At 39.3% G+C, this 20,204-nt stretch overlaps 1 protein-coding gene across 2 annotated transcripts; it reads left to right on the forward strand.

The window, feature by feature from the left end:
* The first annotated feature begins 42 nt into the window (after nucleotides 1-42).
* On the forward strand, nucleotides 43-18,971 carry wdr35 (WD repeat domain 35). Of its 2 annotated transcripts, XM_062397948.1 has the most exons (28): nucleotides 43-423; nucleotides 523-640; nucleotides 1,930-2,001; nucleotides 2,132-2,224; nucleotides 2,304-2,432; nucleotides 2,581-2,714; nucleotides 2,928-3,093; nucleotides 3,190-3,335; nucleotides 3,741-3,866; nucleotides 4,469-4,654; nucleotides 4,908-4,943; nucleotides 5,057-5,117; nucleotides 5,951-6,095; nucleotides 6,635-6,704; nucleotides 6,936-6,989; nucleotides 10,162-10,271; nucleotides 10,391-10,610; nucleotides 10,700-10,780; nucleotides 10,964-11,100; nucleotides 11,292-11,495; nucleotides 11,639-11,785; nucleotides 12,831-12,963; nucleotides 13,103-13,213; nucleotides 14,392-14,556; nucleotides 15,425-15,565; nucleotides 15,661-15,817; nucleotides 16,989-17,229; nucleotides 17,970-18,971. In XM_062397948.1, the coding sequence occupies exons 1-28, from the start codon at nucleotides 400-402 to the stop codon at nucleotides 18,118-18,120; spliced, it is 3,558 nt and encodes a 1,185-aa protein (XP_062253932.1). In that variant the 5' UTR covers nucleotides 43-399; the 3' UTR covers nucleotides 18,121-18,971. The 2 variants fall into 2 exon arrangements, with proteins under 2 accessions (XP_062253932.1, XP_062253933.1); XM_062397949.1 differs by lacking the exons at nucleotides 15,425-15,565; nucleotides 15,661-15,817; nucleotides 16,989-17,229; nucleotides 17,970-18,971 and adding an exon at nucleotides 14,676-15,404.
* The last annotated feature ends 1,233 nt before the right edge of the window (nucleotides 18,972-20,204 follow it).

Below are 20,204 nucleotides of genomic sequence, written 5' to 3' on the forward strand. Positions count from 1 at the left end.
GACCCAGGACTTCCGGTTTACGGTTACCACGGGAGACCGAAGGAAGCTCCAGCCTCTGGATCTGTTGGACTCTGCTAAAAACACCGAGAATGAAACGGAGCATTTCAACTTCACTCTTCCAACACTCCTGATAACGGGATACACTAACTCGTTTTCAACCCTTGAATTAGTTTGGCTAAATGGATCCGAGTTATTTCGTTATTGTAACGAAATAACTCGGGTCGCCTTTGGCTGTTAGCGATTAGCAAAGCTAACGGCGCAGGCTAACATCACAGTTAGCCTTAGCAGTGTTAGCTCACTTTGCGGCTTGCTCTGCTAACTGAGGTTAGCGTCTCCATTATGTCAACTCGTGCAACCGCTCAGGAAACAGTTCATCTCTAATTGATTAACACCACCACCATGTTTATCTACCTCAGCAAGAAGGTGAGTGCCCCCCCCCCGGGCTCAGCCATCAACCCCATCACGTATCAACGCGTCAGGTAACGTTGTCAACTCGTGACTACAACTTCCCGTGTCTTGTAGATCGCCATCCCCAACAATATCCACCTAAAATGTGTCTCCTGGAACAAAGACCAAGGCTTCATTGCCTGCGGGGGGGACGACGGTCTCCTCAGGGTGCTCAAGCTCGAAACTCAAACAGGTAAGGTCCCTGCAGGTCGTGTTTACAGGCCACCTCTTGCTTCACCTGGAGCTCACATGGTAAAAAATATATTCCTGGACGAAGATGAATGCCTGGGTAGTCATAAACACAAGTTATACAATTTCCAAACAGTTCAAAATACATTGTCACTCGACTTTTGAAATCATTAATAGTGTGACTCTGTGGGAATGTACTCAACAAAAATGGACCCTGACTGAAATACTGTCACTAAGTCCAAAATGTCTCTCATGTGTCTGAAGACCAACTCATTGAAGTTTAACAAAAAGCCTTTATCTATATTCTACAGCTGAGGGATGACATTATAATAATACTTATATGACATAAATGCAGCTCAAAGTTATACAGATAATTAGTCCTATGCTAAAACATGCGCTTAAGTGTGTTCACATTAAAACATTCTACTTATTTATTTATGTTTTCTGTTATTTTGTTTTATAGGCAAACAAAAGTGATCAACTCGATTTGTACTCAGTGAAGTACATACTGCTAACAGCCCGATAGGCCCCAGATGAAACCACATTTAAAGTCAATAGATCTGGATTTTTGTTTGGATCTGCACCAAACTGCACCTACTCATAAATATTAGTCCCCTAAACATGTCAGATTTTTTTTCATGAAGATCCATTAAGTGCGCCCCTATCTCACAATGTTAAAGAAAGTGAAAAAAAACTCCTGGATCTATTGATCTAGATCCACACCAAAATTGAACAGGCTCCAACCTGACGAACACCACATACTTCTACCTTCCTTTGTTGTAATTTGTCCAGTATTTTGAATGTAATGTTGCTCAGTAAAAATACAACTAAATAAACTAACAGGCCGACGTCAAACAGGAGAGGGGTAAAAACGTAACCTTCTTGATGGAGGTAATTAAATGACACTGGAAAAACTTTTCTGTGTAAGACAAATACTGTCATGCCCATTCAACATTATGTGTTGAAGTTTATTTGTCCAAGGCCAAGCTGTTATCTAACAACCATGTGATTGAGATTTGAGGGCTATTCACAACAGCTCCAACAGCGTGTAAGTATCTTTCATAAACGTTTTGGCTCTGCTTTTGTACCCATACGTCCAGTCACTGGAAGGAGAAATGCTTCTACTTTGCCCTCTCCGTCTGTATGAACGACCTTATGTTATTATGTTTACAAATTTCCCAAATCCCCAACAGTCAATTAGAAGAAACAATAAAAACTAACAATATTTTTTGACAGTTCTTGCTTGAGAAGAGCTTGTTATTTACACTCTTTTTCACTATGGTTTCTCAACAGATGATGCCAAACTTAAAGGTCTGGCTGCACCCAGTAATCTGTCAATGAATCAGACACTAGAAGGACATAGTGGTAAGTTATATTCTGCTGTTAACATTATAGTGCATTAAAAACAGCCAGTGTCCACAAAAGGAAAGACACCACAGACCTTAAGTGAACCATAAGAAAATGATTTGACTTTTCTAAATGATTACAATTACAGGTGCAGTGCAAGTGGTAACGTGGAATGAACAGTATGAAAAGCTGACAACCAGTGACCAGAATGGACTCATCATCGTATGGATGCTCTACAAAGGTTAGTGATTCTGTAAACTAGAAAAGTTGTCTTGAAATAAATTTGGAAATTCTATTTATTGTCGTTGTCTCTCCCTCAGGAGCGTGGTACGAAGAGATGATCAACAACAGGAACAAGTCAGTGGTCAGGAGCATGAGCTGGAACGCGGATGGTCAAAAGATCTGCATTGTGTATGAGGATGGAGCTGTCATTGTTGGTTCTGTAGATGGTAAATAACTTCACAGCATGACTATTTAAAATCTAAGAAATGGCAAGAAATCACAGTTTTCCTCCAGACAGGTTCAGCTCCATTTACAAGGACTTCTTTGTGTACATACTTGGCAAATAAGTAGCTCACAAAGGCCTTGTTTTTCTAGGTAACCGGATTTGGGGAAAGGAGCTGAAAGGAAATCAACTTGCACATGTGGCATGGTCACCTGGCAGCAAAATTCTCCTCTTTGGCATGGCCAATGGGGAAGTGCAAATCTATGATAATCAAGGAAACTTCATAGTGAGTGTATAATTTTCAAGAAAATTGAAATGTCAGTTCATTTTGTTATTATATATATCCACATAACATTGCATTGACATACAGTATCAGAGGGTAGACCGCAGAGCAAAACATTGTGAGATATTGTCTTGTTTCTGAATCAGAAACAATTTAATGTGCTTTAACTAATGACATATTACATGCTGACTTATGAAACTCTGTATAATGTTTCAGACGAAAATGGCCATAAGCTGCCTCATTAATTCAGCTGGAGGTATCAGTATCGCAGGTATTCACTGGTATGCAGGAACTGGGGGCTATGTGGAAGCAGACTGCCCATGTCTCGCCATCTGTTTCGACAATGGAAGATGCCAGATCATGCGATATGAGAATGATGAAAGTAAGGAAAATTCCTTCAGGGATATTTTCTCCAGGTTACACTTAATTCAAAATGTTTACCTGTAATGATGGGCTGTGCTGCTGCCTTGTTCTGCAGATCCAGTGTGCATCGACACTCTGATGAATGTGGTCAGTATCCAGTGGAATCACTGTGGTAGTGTTCTGGCAGTGGCTGGTTCTCTCAAAGCCTCAAATATGGATAAAGAATTCAATGTTGTGCAGTTCTACACACCATTTGGAGAGGTGAGCATACAGATTCTGTTCCCTTAAATACACATTGTTTTATACAAGCTTTCATATTTTTTAATGCCTCTGTATGTAGTTCTTATAATATGGTGTCTCTAAGGTTATTCTCAATTCAATTATGGGGAGGTGTAAGCAATTCTGCTACTCTGATATTCTTTAATATCTATAGGTCTTAAATTTAACTCAGTATATATTTGTAAAGGTTTTAAAAAGTCTTCAATGTAACTTAACTTTAATCTGTTCTACCATACAATAATGGCAAAAAAGCCCTAAACATATTAAGAAAATGTAAAAATAAGAGGATTTTTAACAAAGCAGTGTCCACCAACCAACATTGTTGAGCTAACACAATAAACGTTTTTTCAATACAAATGCTGTTTGTTGTTGCTGTTGTTTCAACAGCATATAAGAACTCTCAAAGTTCCTGGGAAGCAGATGACAGGGGTTTCCTGGGAAGGAGGAGGGCTACGTATCGGCCTGGCTGTGGACTCCTACATCTACTTTGCGAACATACGACCAGATTACAAGGTAAATGCCATAAACCATTGCTTTTCTTTTAAAGTAATTTTGAAGAAAACTATTCTTCACCATCCTCTTACATAAAAACACCTTCACTTAATCTCAAATGAGTACAGTTCAAATGCTGACCAGTTCCAAATTGAGGTTATTTATCAGGGTAAAGGTAACAAAACCACATCAATTAAGACAAATCAACATAAACAGTATGTCACATATATTTTAAAAGTGTCACAATGTCTGTAGATTGTTTTAGCCATTATTTTAGTCTTTTACATGTTCTTCATTTAATATACACCAGTCTTTTTTTTTAGTAAGTTTAATTAGTCTTACAAACCTCATCAGACTAATATTGTTCAGGGTCATCGACTCTGACCCTTTGAGTGGAGAGCTAGACCACCCACCGCTGTACTGGGTCAACACTGGAATCTTACAAGTTTAATAAACTTTTCCTGGCTCGTCTTGTAGAATCTGTACAAATTTTTTTGGATCACATGCTCCTGCCTAACGAAATGTAATTTGTCTCAATTTACACTATGGTCACACACTCACCAGAGTTGAGAATCCCCACACAGAAGGTGAATCTCACCTGCTCTTTTCGTGTTTCCTAACAGTGGGGCTACTGTTGCAGCACAGTAGTGTATGCCTACACAAAGCCAGAGCGACAGGAGTACTGTGTGGTATTCTGGGAAACCAAAAACAATGAGAAGTTTGTTAAATACGTCAAGAGCTTGATGTCCATCACGACTTCAGGGGACTTCTGTATCCTGGCCAGCAAGGCGGATGAGAGCCAGCCTCAGGTACAAACATAAACATAACAGACCAAAAAGAGGATTTGTAATAATCAATTAAGTTTGATGAGTAATTTTATATTCTAGGTACTAGGTACTGTTTGATAGAAAGTTTGATGAAAGATAAGAAAATATCCAATATTCACTCTACTCACTAGACTAAAGAGAAAGACTATAGGGAAGATATACAGTAGATGTAGAGTGAGCTAAGGATGTTTCTCTGTTGTCTTGCCCCCTGTTTTTCTAATCGATTGCCACACAGGAGGATGCTGAGTTAGAGTCTGGGTCTCATGCAAGGGTAACGTACACATAAAACCACACTCCCAATATGAGAAATAATTGTTTTGATAAATTGATATAGATTCTTATATTGACCTGTAAAATAATGTGGCTCTGCTATGTGTTTTCCAGTATGTCCTGATTCTGTGCAACTCCATTGGGACTCCATTGGACTCAAAATACATCGACATTGGTGAGCACATGCAGTAAAGACATTACACTCCCTTGTACTAAACACATCTTTAAAATATATTATCTCCCTAATAAGTTGTTGGCCCTACAACTTTGCACACAGTGAGTATGAACTCTATAACAAACTCCTTCTGGCAAAACCGTGGGTTGATGAAAATCCTTATTTACTGTAAAGCTGGCTAAACTGAAACTGGCTCTTCAAGACAATGTGAGAGATCCCACCCTGTGTATATAGATAGGTGGGAAATGGTGGTTGGCACTTGGCCTGCTGCTGCCCACAGGGACATCTTTCATCTCTCATGGGCCCACAGCATCCTATAGCAAATAGACAGTCAGCACAGGGCGTCTTTATGCCTCACAAGAATTCAGAATTCCTTTTCTGCTACAGAAATGGACAAATGTTTGCTGAGGAGCTCACACCAGGACAGTTCAAAGTCTCAGTGGTCTGCATGGGTTTTACTAGGTTTCTCACCTTGGTAAATAATCAGAGAATGAGTTCAAGTGTATGTCTTTTGATCGTTTCTCCTTTTGTGCCCTTGTGATTTTTTTCCACCAGACTAGTTAAAATGTAACTGTTTAAGAAATCACACTGTTTTGTCTCCTTAGGACTTTAATGTTGGAATTTAGCCACATTTGCCACGTTTTTCTGCATTTGAACCATGAGATCAAAGGGAAAACACACACAAACACACAAGATCCACCAAATTACAAAAAATAACTGTTCAGAAAGATACATTTTCTCCTAAATCAAACAAGGGTATCTTCCCTGAGAGTTGGACATTTAATCATTTTTTGTTCTCTGTCCTTAAGTCTGTTTCTTGTTTATTTGTTTAGAGCCATTGTTTGTCACCATGACGAAAACACATGTGATTGCTGCGTCCAAAGAGGCTTTCTACATGTGGCAGTACAGAGTGGCAAAGAAACTAACGGCCCTGGAGATCAACCAAGTGACCAAAACTAAGAAGGAAGGCAGAGAGAGGTGAGAGAATTTGGCACATGGCTGCATTTACACCACAGGATGCTTTGCTCCACATGTTTTAATCGCAAGGACCTGGGTCTAAATTAAGTTCTGGCGGAAATCTTTTTACCCTGGGACAAGTCATTTCATTCAATCCGAATGAAAACAGTCTAAAAGTTGATTGATAAAGATAATAAAGCAAGGTACAGGTGGATGGCGACAGAACAGAATGACCACATCAGAACTTACAGTTGATATCAAGCAGTTCATGGGAAGTTGCATGAAAGTCTGAAAACCACAAGACTAGATTTTGTGAGGCAGTGGGGGAAACCTTGAGAGCATTGGCTCACTGTAACAGTGTGGAGTTTTGGTACTGACACCTCTGTGAAAAGGATTCATTCATCTGAACAAAATGCCACTGAGGTCCCAGACAGGCTGGGCATGAGCTAATGTTCTGCCAGGACTTTCCTCGCATTGAAACCACAATTCACCTCAGTGGAACGGCTAACTGTTTGTCTGTCTGGCTCTTTCTCATGTGTTTACACTTCCTGCCTCTTTAGGGTTTATCACATTGACAGTAGTCCATCTGGAACCAATGACAGCAGTACAGATATTGCAAAAGCCTTAACAGTAAGTGAGAAAATATTTCCATGTCATTTGTTGTACTCAGTATGGTCATTTCAGTATTAGGATATTAAATAACTTTTTAATGATACCGTTTTAAGCATTACTGTTAAATTGTTTATCCATGAAACTATTAAATAATCTTATAAGTAGTTTTAATGGAAATCACATGAATTGTTTTTTCTTATTCAGAAGATAAGTTGTCATGGCTTAAAATATGTTTCTTGTCCTTTTCAGGCAACTCGAGACCCCATCTGTTGTATTACAGCAACAGATAAGACCATGATTGTGGTATGTACATTTTCTCCTTGAATCTACAATTTTAGTTTTAGTCTAGTTTAGTTTAGTGTAGTTTAGTTCAGTTTGTTCATTTCAGTGTAAACAAAACAATGCACTTATACACAATCCATTAATGAAAAAAGGAGCTAGTGGAAGAAAAATCAAATAGTACCTGCACCTGTCATATTTAACATAACATAAATACAGATGACAATCTCTTTTTTGATTTCCTTTCATTTCACAAATCACCTAACTAATCAATTATTAGTCAATAGTAATCATTATAACATAAATATTATTCAGTTCATACCGTTTGATTAGTTTTCCTTTATAAGTTCTCTTAAATTGAATAATATTTGAGTCAACATTTAATCACTGTCTCAATCAATCAATCAATCAAATTTTATTTGTATAGCCCATATTCACAAATTACAATTCATCTCATAGGGCTTTAACAGGGTGTGACATCCTCTGTCCTTAACCCTCAGCAAGAGTAAGGAAAAACTACAAAAAACCCTTTTAACAGGGTAAAAATATGTAGAAACCTCAGAGAGAGCCACATGTGAGGGATCCCTCTCCCAGGACGGACAGAAGTGCAATAGATGCCACGTGCAGGAGAACATCATCAATAATCAAAGTCTCTAGCAGCATTGATGAAGCACAGTCCATGCTCAGCAACCATCTAGACCACGATCCACCATCCAGACCAGACGCCACTTCAGTCCTCAGTCACCGTCCACCGCCGCCCACCAGGAGGACCCATCACAAGCCACCACTGCGGTCCTGGTCCACCGCCCGTGCCCAATGCCAACGCGACACAGGGTCCGCCACCAGCACCACGATCAGCCCACATGACTCAGAATCCGCCACACTGGATCCAACACCGCGACCCCCGGTGCGCGATCCACAAACCGCAATCCATGGTGCGGCCACAGAGGCCCTGGATCTGCGGGTGATAAAGCAAAGGGATTCCGGGGAAGGGGGATAGGGATGGAGAAGAGGAAGGAGAAGCTGGAAAGAGAAGCTCCGTGTGTCATGTGTCATAAAATAGAACAAGTAACGTTCCGGCGCACTAATTAGCTCTAACTATAAGCTTTATCAAAAAGGAAGGTTTTGAGCCTACTTTTAAACGAACAGATGGTGACTGCCTCCCGAACTGAAAGTGGTAGATTATTCCACAGCCGAGGGGCTTGATGGCTAAAAGCTCTGGCTCCTACTCTACTTTTAGAGAATTTAGGGACGACAAGTAGGCTTGAATTCTGGGAGCGGAGTGCTCTAGTGGGTTTATAAGGTATTAACAGCTCTTTAAGGTATAAAGGCGCTATATTATTAAGGGCCTTGAAGGTGAGGAGGAGAATTTTAAATTCTATTCTAGATTTAACTGGAAGCCAGTGTAGCGATGCTAATATTGGAGAAATGTGCTCTCTTCTCTTTGTTCTCGTCAGGACACGTGCTGCAGCATTTTGGACAAGCTGTAGAGTCTTTAACGACTTCCTGCTGGAGCCTGATAATAATGAATTACAATAGTCCAGTCTCGATGTAACAAAGGCGTGGACTAGTTTTTCTGCATCTTTTTGTGAAAGGACATGTCTAATTTTTGAAATATTACGCAAGTGGAAAAAAGCGGTCCTAGAAATTTGTTTTAAGTGACTATTAAAGGATAAATCAGGATCGAAGATCACTCCCAAGTTCCTGACTGTTTCATTGGAAGCAAGGGCAATGTCGTCTAGCGCAGCTATATCATTAGATAATGCATCTCTAAGGTGTTTGGGGCCAAGTATTATAACCTCTGTTTTGTCTGAGTTTAATAAGAGAAAATTGCGGGTCATCCAGGTTTTTATGTCCTTGAGACATGTTCGAAGTTTAGTTAATTGATTACTTTGTTCAGGTTTTATTGACAAATATAACTGGGTGTCATCCGCATAGCAGTGGAAATTTACCGAGTGTGTCCTGATAATGTTTCCTAGTGGAAGCATATATAATGAGAATAAAATTGGGCCGAGCACAGAGCCCTGTGGAACACCATGATTAACTTTGGTGCGCACAGATGACTCATCATTAATTTGCACAAATTGGGAGCGATCAGAAAAATACGATTTAAACCAGTTAAGGGCGGTTCCATTAATGTTAATTAACTGTTTTAGTCTTTGTAATAAAATTTGATGGTCAATTGTGTCGAATGCTGCACTGAGATCTAACAGAACGAGGACAGACACAAGTCCCTGATCTGAGGCTATTAAAAGGTCATTAGTGACTTTTGCCAAGGCTGTCTCTGTACTGTGATTGGCTCTAAACCCCGATTGAAAGTCTTCATATATATTATTTTCCTGGAGAAACTCACACAGCTGATTGGCTACCACTTTTTCTAAGATTTTAGAAATGAAGGAGAGGTTAGATATTGGTCTGTAATTGGCTAAAACCTCTGGGTCTAGGGTGGGTTTTTTGAGTAGGGGTTTGATGACAGCTATTTTAAAAGACTGTGGTACATAACCTGATGATAATGACAGATTGATAATGTTAAGTAACGAACTATCAATTAGGGGCAGAATGTCTTTAAGTAAGTTGGTAGGAATGGGATCTAAGATACAGGTTGTTGGTTTAGAACCTGAGATTAATTTGGTAAACTGATCACGGGTGATCAGAGAGAAGCTGTCTAAGTAATGGGTAGGATTCTCAGCCGTTTCTGAGATCTCTGTTGTTGGGAGGGTATTAGTGCCAATTGAGGGCAGGAGATGGTTGATTTTATTTCTAATAGTTTGAATTTTATCATTAAAAAAGGTCATAAAGATATTGCTATTTAGGGATGGAGGAATACTGGGTTCGGTGTCTAGAGAATAACCAACAATATTCTTCAGTCAACTAAATCTTTCAGCACATGTGACTTGATAAACAGTCTATTGGTATATTCTCTTAGATTTACCTTGTTTATAAGTCTTATTGCTATTTCCTGTAAGTGTGAAATATTAGTTTTGTATGTTTCAAGTGCATTAACCCAAATATGGGATAATAATAATTACATTACAAAATATGAAGTGCAGCAACATCTAAGTGTCCTTTGCTCTGTACAGCACTGCAATACCTTTACCCACTTCCCTATTTATATTTTCTATTTGAGGTTTATAGGTAAGTTTTTCATCTCTTTTCAATAAAATTAAAGTAAAGGAATGTGTATTTGTGCCCACAGGGTCGTGAGTCTGGTCTCATCCACAGATACAGTCTCCCAAATGTTGGTCTTGTCCAGAAATACACTTTAAACAACAGAGCCCACTATCTGTACATTAACTGCAACTCCAGGTAAGCACAATAAATCAGAGAGTGTGCTCATATCCATTGTTAGCTTTAAACAGCTATTTCAATTTGATGTTGAAATTGGGAAGAGTATTTTCACAGGTGATCTTTTTTTTTATTTTTAGTCGTCTGGCGATAATCGACATCGCAGGCGTGCTGACTCTGTTGGACCTGGAGGTTCGTGCCTCCACTGACAACATCACCGGGAACCAGGTATCTGCGGGAGATCCATCAAAGTTCGAGCGCAAGGATGTCTGGGACATGAAATGGGCGAATGACAACCCTGATCTGTTCGCCATGATGGAGAAGACCAGGATGTATGTCTTCAGGAACCTAGATCCAGAGGTGAGTGCTTGTGTGAGTATCATATAATATCTGATTCAAAGCTGTAACCTGATCTATACTTTTGCATTTGTTTTATCTGAACCAAACAGGAGCCCATCCAAACATCTGGATACATTTGCAACTTTGAAGACCTTGAAATAAAATCTGTCCTGCTTGATGAAATCATGAAGGTAAAGCTTTCAAACAAGTGGCACCTAAGTTGCCTAAATCTCCAAGGTGTGACACATGTGTAAAACATAGCCAAACATATATGAACAGAAACTAAGTATTCTTAATTTTTTTTATTAACGTCTTGATGATATGTGATGATATGCGATTATTGAAATACTCACTTCTTGGAGGTTCTCTCACAGGATCCAGAGAGGCCAAACAAAGATAACCTCATCAACTTTGAAATCCGCTCCCTGAGAGACAGTCGAGCACTGATTGAAAAAGTTGGGATTGAAGATGCCTCACAGTTCATTGAAGACAATCCACACCCAAGACTATGGTAAGTTCAAAGTGTAATTGTTGTTTAAATTGTATAAATTAAAATTAAATTTTCATTTTGGCAAGGTCCTCAGTGAATGATCACACATTATATACACATTATTACACATATATAGATAAATAGATATGTAATCTCATGCTGTCATCCTGGTAATAATAACTAACCACCCCTGTTCTCTGACAACCTGTCAGGCGTCTGCTAGCTGAGGCGGCTCTTCAGAAGCTGGATTTGAAGACAGCTGAGCAGGCCTTCGTCCGTTGTAAAGACTACCAGGGCATTGAGTTTGTCAAGCGCTTGGGCAACCTGCAGAGTGAGCCCATGAAACAGGCCGAGGTGGCAGCATACTTCGGCAGATTTGAGGAAGCCGAGCGGATGTACCTTGATATGGATCGCAGGTAGGTTTAGCCAAAATTGTCTGTACTATTTGATTCAGGTCTCGTTCTTGTTTTTTGTTGAATGGCAACTTTATAAGATGAGCTGTCGGAAGATTTTCAGGTATGAAGGTGAGGGTGGATAACGGACATGTTGTTCTCTGTAGGGACCTCGCCATTAGCCTCAGGATCAAGCTGGGAGACTGGTTCAGGGTTCTTCAGCTGCTTAAAACTGGCTCCGGGGACTGTGATGATACTCTGCTGGAACAGGCGTACAATGCCATTGGAGACTACTTTGCTGACAGGCAGAAGTGGTACTTGGTCTCTCTTTTTTCTTCTAATTATGTCATTAGTGCATTCATAAAGTTTTATATATTCTAAATTAGGGCTGAACGATTTGGGGAAATAATCTAATTGCGATTTTCCCCCCCAAATATTGCGATTGCGATTTAATATGCGTTTTTTTTATTTTATCCCCCCCCCCCCCAGAAAAACATAATGAATAATTTAAATATGACCAACACAATATTAGATACGTTTACTGTACAATATTCTTTCCCACATTCTTATTTAACTGCTCATTACAGAAACAAGAACACAAAATCGGGAAACATTTAATTAATTTAAATCTGTAACGTATTCCGTTACATTAACTAATCTGAGTAACGTATTCTGAATACTTGGATTACTTCCACATTGAATTGCATTTTTTAAGTGTTGGAATGCGGCGTTGTTATAGTCAGTGGAGCAGCAGCAGTTTAAGCTCTGTGTCCGCGGAAGCGGCGGGCCAGCTGGATGCGATGGAAGGGCAGCTGGCGGATCAACAGCAGCGGTAGTCATGCAGCGGTATGGAGGCGCCGGGCCTCAGCAGGAACACCCCCATGCTGAACACCTCCGTCTCGCAGATCTGCATGTAGGTGACCGGGGGGCTCTGGAGCCCCGCCGCCCCGGAACTCGGCTTGCTTTTCCACAGAGCGATTTTCAAGTCCGCCGCCCGCACCGCGGTCATTGGCGAGATGAGCTCGCTCTGTAAGTCCGCCACGTCGGCCGAAGACTTTAGAACCCTGTAGGTGATGCAGGCTTGCTCCGCTATCTTCTTTATCAGAGGAGTTTTGTGGTCCCGCGGCACTCTTGCTGCGGGTGAGGAGAGCAGCCCAGAGCCCTACTCTCTTTCGCACGTTTTAATCGCGCACGTTGCGATTAGAAAATCGCGTTTTATCATATCGCGATTTTATCGCAAATGCAATTAATCGCTCAGCCCTATTCTAAATAACTTGAACTGCAGATGATCAAATTAATTAGATGTGGTGATGTCATTTTTGATCTATTTAAGCTGAAAACATGCTTTTCTGTTTGCAGGGTTAATGCAGTGCAGTACTACCTTCAGGGCCGGAACCAGGAGAGGCTGGCAGAATGCTACTACATGTTAGAGGACTACGACGGCCTTGAGAAACTGACCCCTGTGCTGCCAGAGAATCATAAACTTTTACCAGTATGCCAAGTGTTCAAGATGAGCTAATAATAATTCTTACATATTCTTGTAGGGATTTTAAAGCTAAAATCTCAGTGACTCTAAATCTGTGACCTCCACAGTGTCTCATCTATAACAGTTCTCCATCTCTGTTCTGTAGGAGATTGGCCAGATGTTTGCCACCGTGGGCATGTGTGAACAAGCTGTGAACGCCTACCTGAAGTGCAACCAGCCCAAAGCTGCCGTTGAAGCATGTGTTCATCTGAACCAGGTGAGAGAGAGACGGTGAACTGACGGCGCCAGAGTTTCTGTCTGAAACTCTGCGCAGCATATGGCAGTGCCTCAGTGACCTTCAGATCCATCACACATTTGGACGGCTTTGCACCACAGCAGTCACTGTGGCACCTGCTGTCCTCCCACTCCTCTCCTCGTCCTGGGTGATATTTAGCTCCGGAGTGTGAATGCTGCTCTCGAGCCACTGTGCACTGCTCCAATGTAAATCTCCACATTTGGCTCGAGGGGAAACTGATTCTGGATGGAAAATATTAACTAAATTTGTTTGACAATAGTTAAACATCAAACTCTTCTATGTAAGCTGCAGCTGTTGCGTTTTATAAAAAATGTTGAGCCACAGATGGCTTTACTTTAATGGACTTACAATTTGTCCTGAAATTGACCCTCTTCTTCTAAAGTAGAAGTGATTAGCCATCCCACCTTCCCCTTTTCCTGGCAGTTCCTCCTGCTGCGTTAATACTATGTTAATACTACTGGTGACAGACCAAATGAATGGTCTGTCACTTTAATTGCCTCCACTAAACCTCCATTATACCACAGAAGGTTTTAAAAATACAGTGTGTTCTAATGTTCAGCTCCTATTGAACTACAGTCATGACAGTGTGGCCTGTTTTCAAGTTGTTAGTTTGTTTATCATTGTGGTAAAATGTGATCCTAGAGAAACTGATGTGGGAACTGCCACTGAGGTTGCTTTAGGTCAGTTTTGTCACCATGATACTACAAACACTACCGTGCAAGATACAGTCAATGTAATAATATAGTGTAACAATAGCCACTGACACAGAGACTAAATACACAAGGGCAGACAAAAACAAAACACAAACAAAATATAGAATCAACAAAGAGGATGAATAAATTGTAAATGTATGATAAATAATTATAGATTTTTCTTAAGTAACTAGTAACGATAGTAACTATACATGTATTAAGGAAGGAGTTAGAAAAATGATGAATACATAAAAGTAACTAAAAGAGTTTGTACGTTTCTGAAAATAATACCATAAAATGTTTGATTCAGAGCAAACTAATATTGGAAAAGGAAAAAAGCATAAAGGTTCAAACTGTGTACGTAATTATGATCAAAATGATCAAAAATCCACTGCTTAAAATAACAATGTTGTTTTGTCTTTGAATGAATATTGTCACTTCCTTTAGTGGAACAAAGCGGTGGAACTGGCCAGGACCCACAACATGAAGGAGATTAAATCTCTTCTGTCCAAATACGCCTCACATCTTCTTGAGAAGAATAAAACTCTGGAAGCGGTGGAACTGTATCGGAAAGCCCACCATTTTCTTGATGCAGCCAAACTCATGTTTAAGGTAGCCTTGTTTTTTTATTCTGATTCGTTTTGAGTTGTGTCAGTCGAACATTAATGGCTTCTTCACTCACTTCACTTTTAAAATACGTGACCTGAAATACAGTGTAACTCTTTCATCAGCACCTTGAGAGCAGCCTGGCTGAGGACTGAGTGTATTCGAAGTGATGGAATTGGAGCGCACTCTGCTGGACACATTGTGTGATGACACAATTTCTAATTTACCCAAAGCTTTTTTTTCTCTATTGTGTTTTATTAAGAAAAGCACATATAACATTTTCCGTTAACATTGCATCTCTAATAGCACAATATATTGGTCAGACTGTAGTTTTCAACCGGGTTGATAATATGATGTGATGGAAATTTGACCTGGGGAGACTTTTGAAATAAAGAGATTAGAGAACAATAGTCTTTTAAGAGTATTTTATTCCTTGCAAGGAAGGTCAGTCAATCATACAGTGTGCGATTAGCATTGTGCAGAGGGAAACACAGAGAAGCAGTTGCTGGCGTGTGCTTTTTTTGCAGATGTAGTGAAGAGATGTGTATGTGTGTGAAGAGTTGAACTATGTATGTGTATGTGTGAGTGTGTGTGTGTGTGTGTGTGTGAGCGTGTCTGTGAGTGAACTATGTGTTTGTGTGAACCACGTGGGAACTGAATGTACAGTGAAATCCCAGTAGATAAGACATAGACACATGCCTCCTAGCCTCCTCAAGGTCTCGGTGTGGGAGACCAGTTTGTCCCTGACAGATTTGATATCATTTTCCCATACAATGAGTTGAATTACATCTGCGACCTTTAGTGGAAGTGTGATAACTGTTGCATCAGCCTGTTTGTTGACACATGCAGTGGAATGAATGGCTGCTGTTTGCAGATAGCAGATGAGGAGGCGAAGAAGAGGACCCGACCGCTGCGGGTGAAGAAGCTCTACGTGTTGGCGGCGCGTCTCGTTGAAAATTACCACGAGCAGGTGAAAACGTCACAGCAGAGCAAAACCAAAGGGAAGCAGTCTGAGGTAACAAATATATTTATATGTAATATGTTTATGTAATTTTCAAGTGTTAATGAATCATTTATCGAAACTAAACAAAAATGCATTATCCGTTATAGGCAAAATTTGCACTCGCTGGGCTGCTTGAGGAAGATGCAACATCTTCAGACGATCGTATTGTGGACAACGCGTGGCGTGGAGCCGAGGCCTATCACTTCTTCCTGCTCGCTCAAAGGCAGCTCTATGGAGGCTATATGGAGAACGCTATGCGCACAGGTACCAAATCAATCACAACACTTTCCCATGGTAACAAGTAAACAGCCGTATTCTCTAGGGCTGAAACAAGAGGTCAGATCACTGATTAGTCATTTAACAGAGATGTATTCATCATCAAATCGAATGTAAGTCATAATTTATTTTTTCTGTGTTTTAGACGGTTAGTCAGACAAAGTTTTACGTTTGATGACATTGGACTTTGGAAAACTGTGATGAGTTACATTAAAAAAAAAAAAGGTAATTTGAATTGTAAAAAAAAGAATAGAATCGTTAACCAGTAATAAAAAAAATACTCCGTTGCAGCTCAAGTATATCCTCATTTACTTTGACGTAGAATTTAAATAAATGTGTTATTTTCTACTTATAAATACATATTTACGTGACTCTCTGTCAGAGCTCATATGTCACAGTCATATTTTATGGAAACCAGGTGAATGTTATTATTACCCAGACCTCTAAGTTTTCAGTCACATGTGTAGCATTTGTACACAACAAAACATCATCATCAGTTTACGTTAGATACATATTAACTGTAAATAAATGAGTCAATACTTGGTAATCAGATCAGTCTCCTAACAAAAAATTATGAAAAAAACAGAAAGTACTACATCTAACAAAATGTCTCATGTTTCTTTACAGGGACAATTCAAAAATACATTACCACTGATTAGGTCTAAAATATCCTAGACTGCAGAGTTTAACTTTAAACATCATCTCATCCTCCTCAGTGTCTGAGGTCATTTGAACAATGTCTCATAACTGTCCTGCAATCCAAAGTAAAACCCAAAGGGACTGGACCTCTGCAACTTACTACAGGGTCAGTTGTGTTCGTAGTTTAAAGTCTAATTAAGACTCATTAACAACTCATTGGTTTAGTTTATCTTAATCTGTCCACTCATGCAAGTTCACACTTTGATTTCCCTCAGCCCTCAGGAGATTAGATATAATAGAAAAAGAATAACTAAAGTTTATTACAAAATCAAGTCAGTTTATTTTTATAAAGTTTGTCATACTGTTTGATAACATCTCAAACATTTGGCTCAAAAATGGAAAAGAATCACACCAGCTACCAGAAATATGATAATCAGACAGAAGGTTGTGAGTTGTCATGAACAGTCAGTTCTGTCACATGGAGTTTTAACTCTTCACTGTTTTCCTCAACTTTTTAAAGCCATGCACCTGCGTGAGTATGAGGACATCATTCCAGCAGTCGAAATCTACTCTTTGTTGGCCATTTGCTCTGCATCCAACCGGGCATTCGGCACATGCTCACAGGCCTTTATCAAATTGGAATCCATGGAGAGTCTAGAGGCTGAGCAGCGGCAGCTGTACGAGGATCTGTCCCTGGAGATCTTCACCAAGCACAACCCCAAGGACAGTCGCACAATGGAGCGGGAACGATCATCAGAGGGGTGAGCTGATGAGTTCAAATAACACACTGACGGAAGGAGCAGATGCATGATCTGTACATCTGCAAACCATTTATCATGTTATTTTAATGCCATAGAAGAAGAGAAAGTTAGCTTTTTTGTCTTATTGGATTGATTTGCCCAAATGAAGACTGAAAGTCCACCATAACTTTAGCTAAACTCTGGAGATCAATGTCCTCCTCTAAAAAATAAGCTCAAGTTAATTAACTGTTCAACATAGGTCAAATTGACATATTGAGGACCACGGCATTAGATGACAATAGAAGTAACCGTGAAACTCTGTCCCTCACCAAAATGGACCAATAATTATAATGGAAAATAATAATAATGGACAAATAGGTAAAACACATATTTAGGCACTAAGGTAGGAAGCCCCATATGATATGATAGGCATCATATCACAAACTGTAGATAAAGATGGTCGATGTATGTCCACTTTTTCACACTATAAAAAAATATCCAAGATACGAAAGCTGCCATCTTGTGCCAAAGATGTCTTATACTGCGGCCAGCCACCAGGAGACTATCAAGACGAGGTGGCTTAGCTCTTTGCGACCTATCATGCCATCCATCTTTATAAACAGTCTTTGCTTCATATTAACTCTAGTATACACTATGCGTTGTGCATACACTTAAACTTAGACTGTTACTTAATATACATTTTTTAAAAGTCAAAGTAAACCATGAAATTACTGATATTAATTGAACCTTTCTATTTTCAGGGCAGAGGGAAAGTTACCCACGTGCATCGTGACCGGTCTGCCGATCCAGGAGTACCAGTTCTGGATGTGCAGTGTGTGTAAACACTGCGCTCTGGAGCAGGAGATTGGCAAATACAACTGCTGTCCGCTGTGCCACAGTCCTGTAGCTTGAGGCTCAATACCTGGAGTTTGTTTTCCACACATAAAAGCTCATTTCAAAACTTTGTGATCTACATTTGCTCACATTGGTTTCTGCTTTTTGTGGTTAGTTCTTGAATAGGCAGCTAGGAAGCCATCAGATCAAGCACAGAGACTAATAACAAACAGAGTAAAATGTTTTTCCTTTATATGAAATGTTGTAAAATACTCAAATGAATATTCTGACAATGCTTTGTTAACTATTTTCATATTACACCACAGACTTTAAACAGTCACATACAATTCTATAAGTATAAAAATCTATTTTGATCATGGTTGTTTTGCAATCATTTTCACCAGCTAGGCATCCAGCATTTAACAAGTGCTGTGCATGAACAGTGTATTTATAAGGAGCTCTTAATTATGTTCAACCACTGAAGTGCCTCTCAAAGTGAAGTTTGCTGTCCAGATGTTACTTTAGTCGTCAAACCGGACACAATAGATGAGAAACACTGCTTTAATGATGCATTTGACCATATTCTGATTTTTTTCATTGATGTGTAGAGACATTAACATTTACCTAAATGTGGTGATAAAAAACAAACTTGCTCACTAGCATTTATTACATGGTAAATAATTCAAACAAAACCGATGGTTGCAGAAAGTAACATTATTGATGTAAATGTAAGACCAGATCCTTGATGGTCTCAACTGTCTTCTTCTGCCACCTGCAGCCAGTAAACGGTATCACTGTCTGAATAAATGAGTCCCACATCGGTTACTCCTCTGCTTTACATATTTGAAGTATTTCTGTATTTTTTTATGAAGTGCAACAGGGGATCCTGCTGCTGATGTATGTTATATTAAAGATTTGATTACAAGTGACCCTGATGGATGGTTCTTGAATGAGTCTGAAATGCTGAGTGGCGGTGTTTCATCAAGCCTGAATCACACTGGGGTCCTTCACTTTAATTTTAGTCATTCACTTATAAAGGAGCAGCTTGTTTCACTGCCTCCTTACGTCTGAGAGGAGCTCTTTTTAAATGAGAGTCTGTTCAAATGTATTTAACACACATTTTTGTCCTCCCTAAATAGATAATATATTTTGTTATATTACTAAGTTCTTCAAATTACCTCTGACTGTAGCACAAAGATCAGTAGGCTTGATTTTGTGCTGTTTCCAGGTATATCCTCTACTAATATAGCATGTTTATACTGTTTGACACTACATCTTCCCTCTGTGCTGCTGCAAGGTCATCAAACAGGGCTAATGTTGCATCTGCACACTGTGATGTATTTGCATTGATGCTCTACACTATAGGCCTTCTGCTATATTTGATTTATTTGACTTTTATTTTTCACTGTTATTCGCCCTTTATTTAATCAGGAAAGTCCCATGGAGCTATAATATCTCCTCTGCCAGGGAGTCCTGGTGAAGATGGGGAGAAAATTAAATATTGAGAAATTCATATATAAATTCAAGCAGGGACACACAGGTACAGACACATGGGCTAAAACATAGCAAACAATAAACAAAGAACATACATAGATACATGTAGGGCTGCTATTCATTTTCCACAAAAGGTTTGAGCTTATCTGCTATTGAAGAAAAATTGCCAGTTACCACAGAGAATAACAAGCAGCCTTGAAATCATGGGACACAATTTTTAAAGTGGTGCATGCTGAATATAACCATTTCAACATATTTAGTTCAAAACGTTTAAAAAAGTGATTTTTCTCTTTTTTTCTGCATATTTACAGGAATATTTGTAAACTTGGTCATATTTTTTTTTAATATAACGTCAATGCTAAATCTAAATATTGAATGTTAACATTTTACTTTTATTTTAACATTTAACTTGTAGATTTTACAGATAACATTGAGATTTAGATTCAACATTTAATATTTAGATTTAACATTGACATTATCTTTAACATATATTTTAACATTAAAAAATAAACAAATATTGTTGTATTGCTTTAAAATATATACTTTATAGAACACACACCACTTTGAGGAAAAGCTAATTATGAAGTACTGTTGTTACAGTATGTTTCAGGATGTACCACTTCGCCCCATCCTCTAAAGCACGAGGTGAAGAACCATGATAATACTGA

This window comes from Platichthys flesus, chromosome 10 (genome assembly GCF_949316205.1).
Source record: "Platichthys flesus chromosome 10, fPlaFle2.1, whole genome shotgun sequence".
Lineage (NCBI taxonomy): Eukaryota > Metazoa > Chordata > Actinopteri > Pleuronectiformes > Pleuronectidae > Platichthys > Platichthys flesus.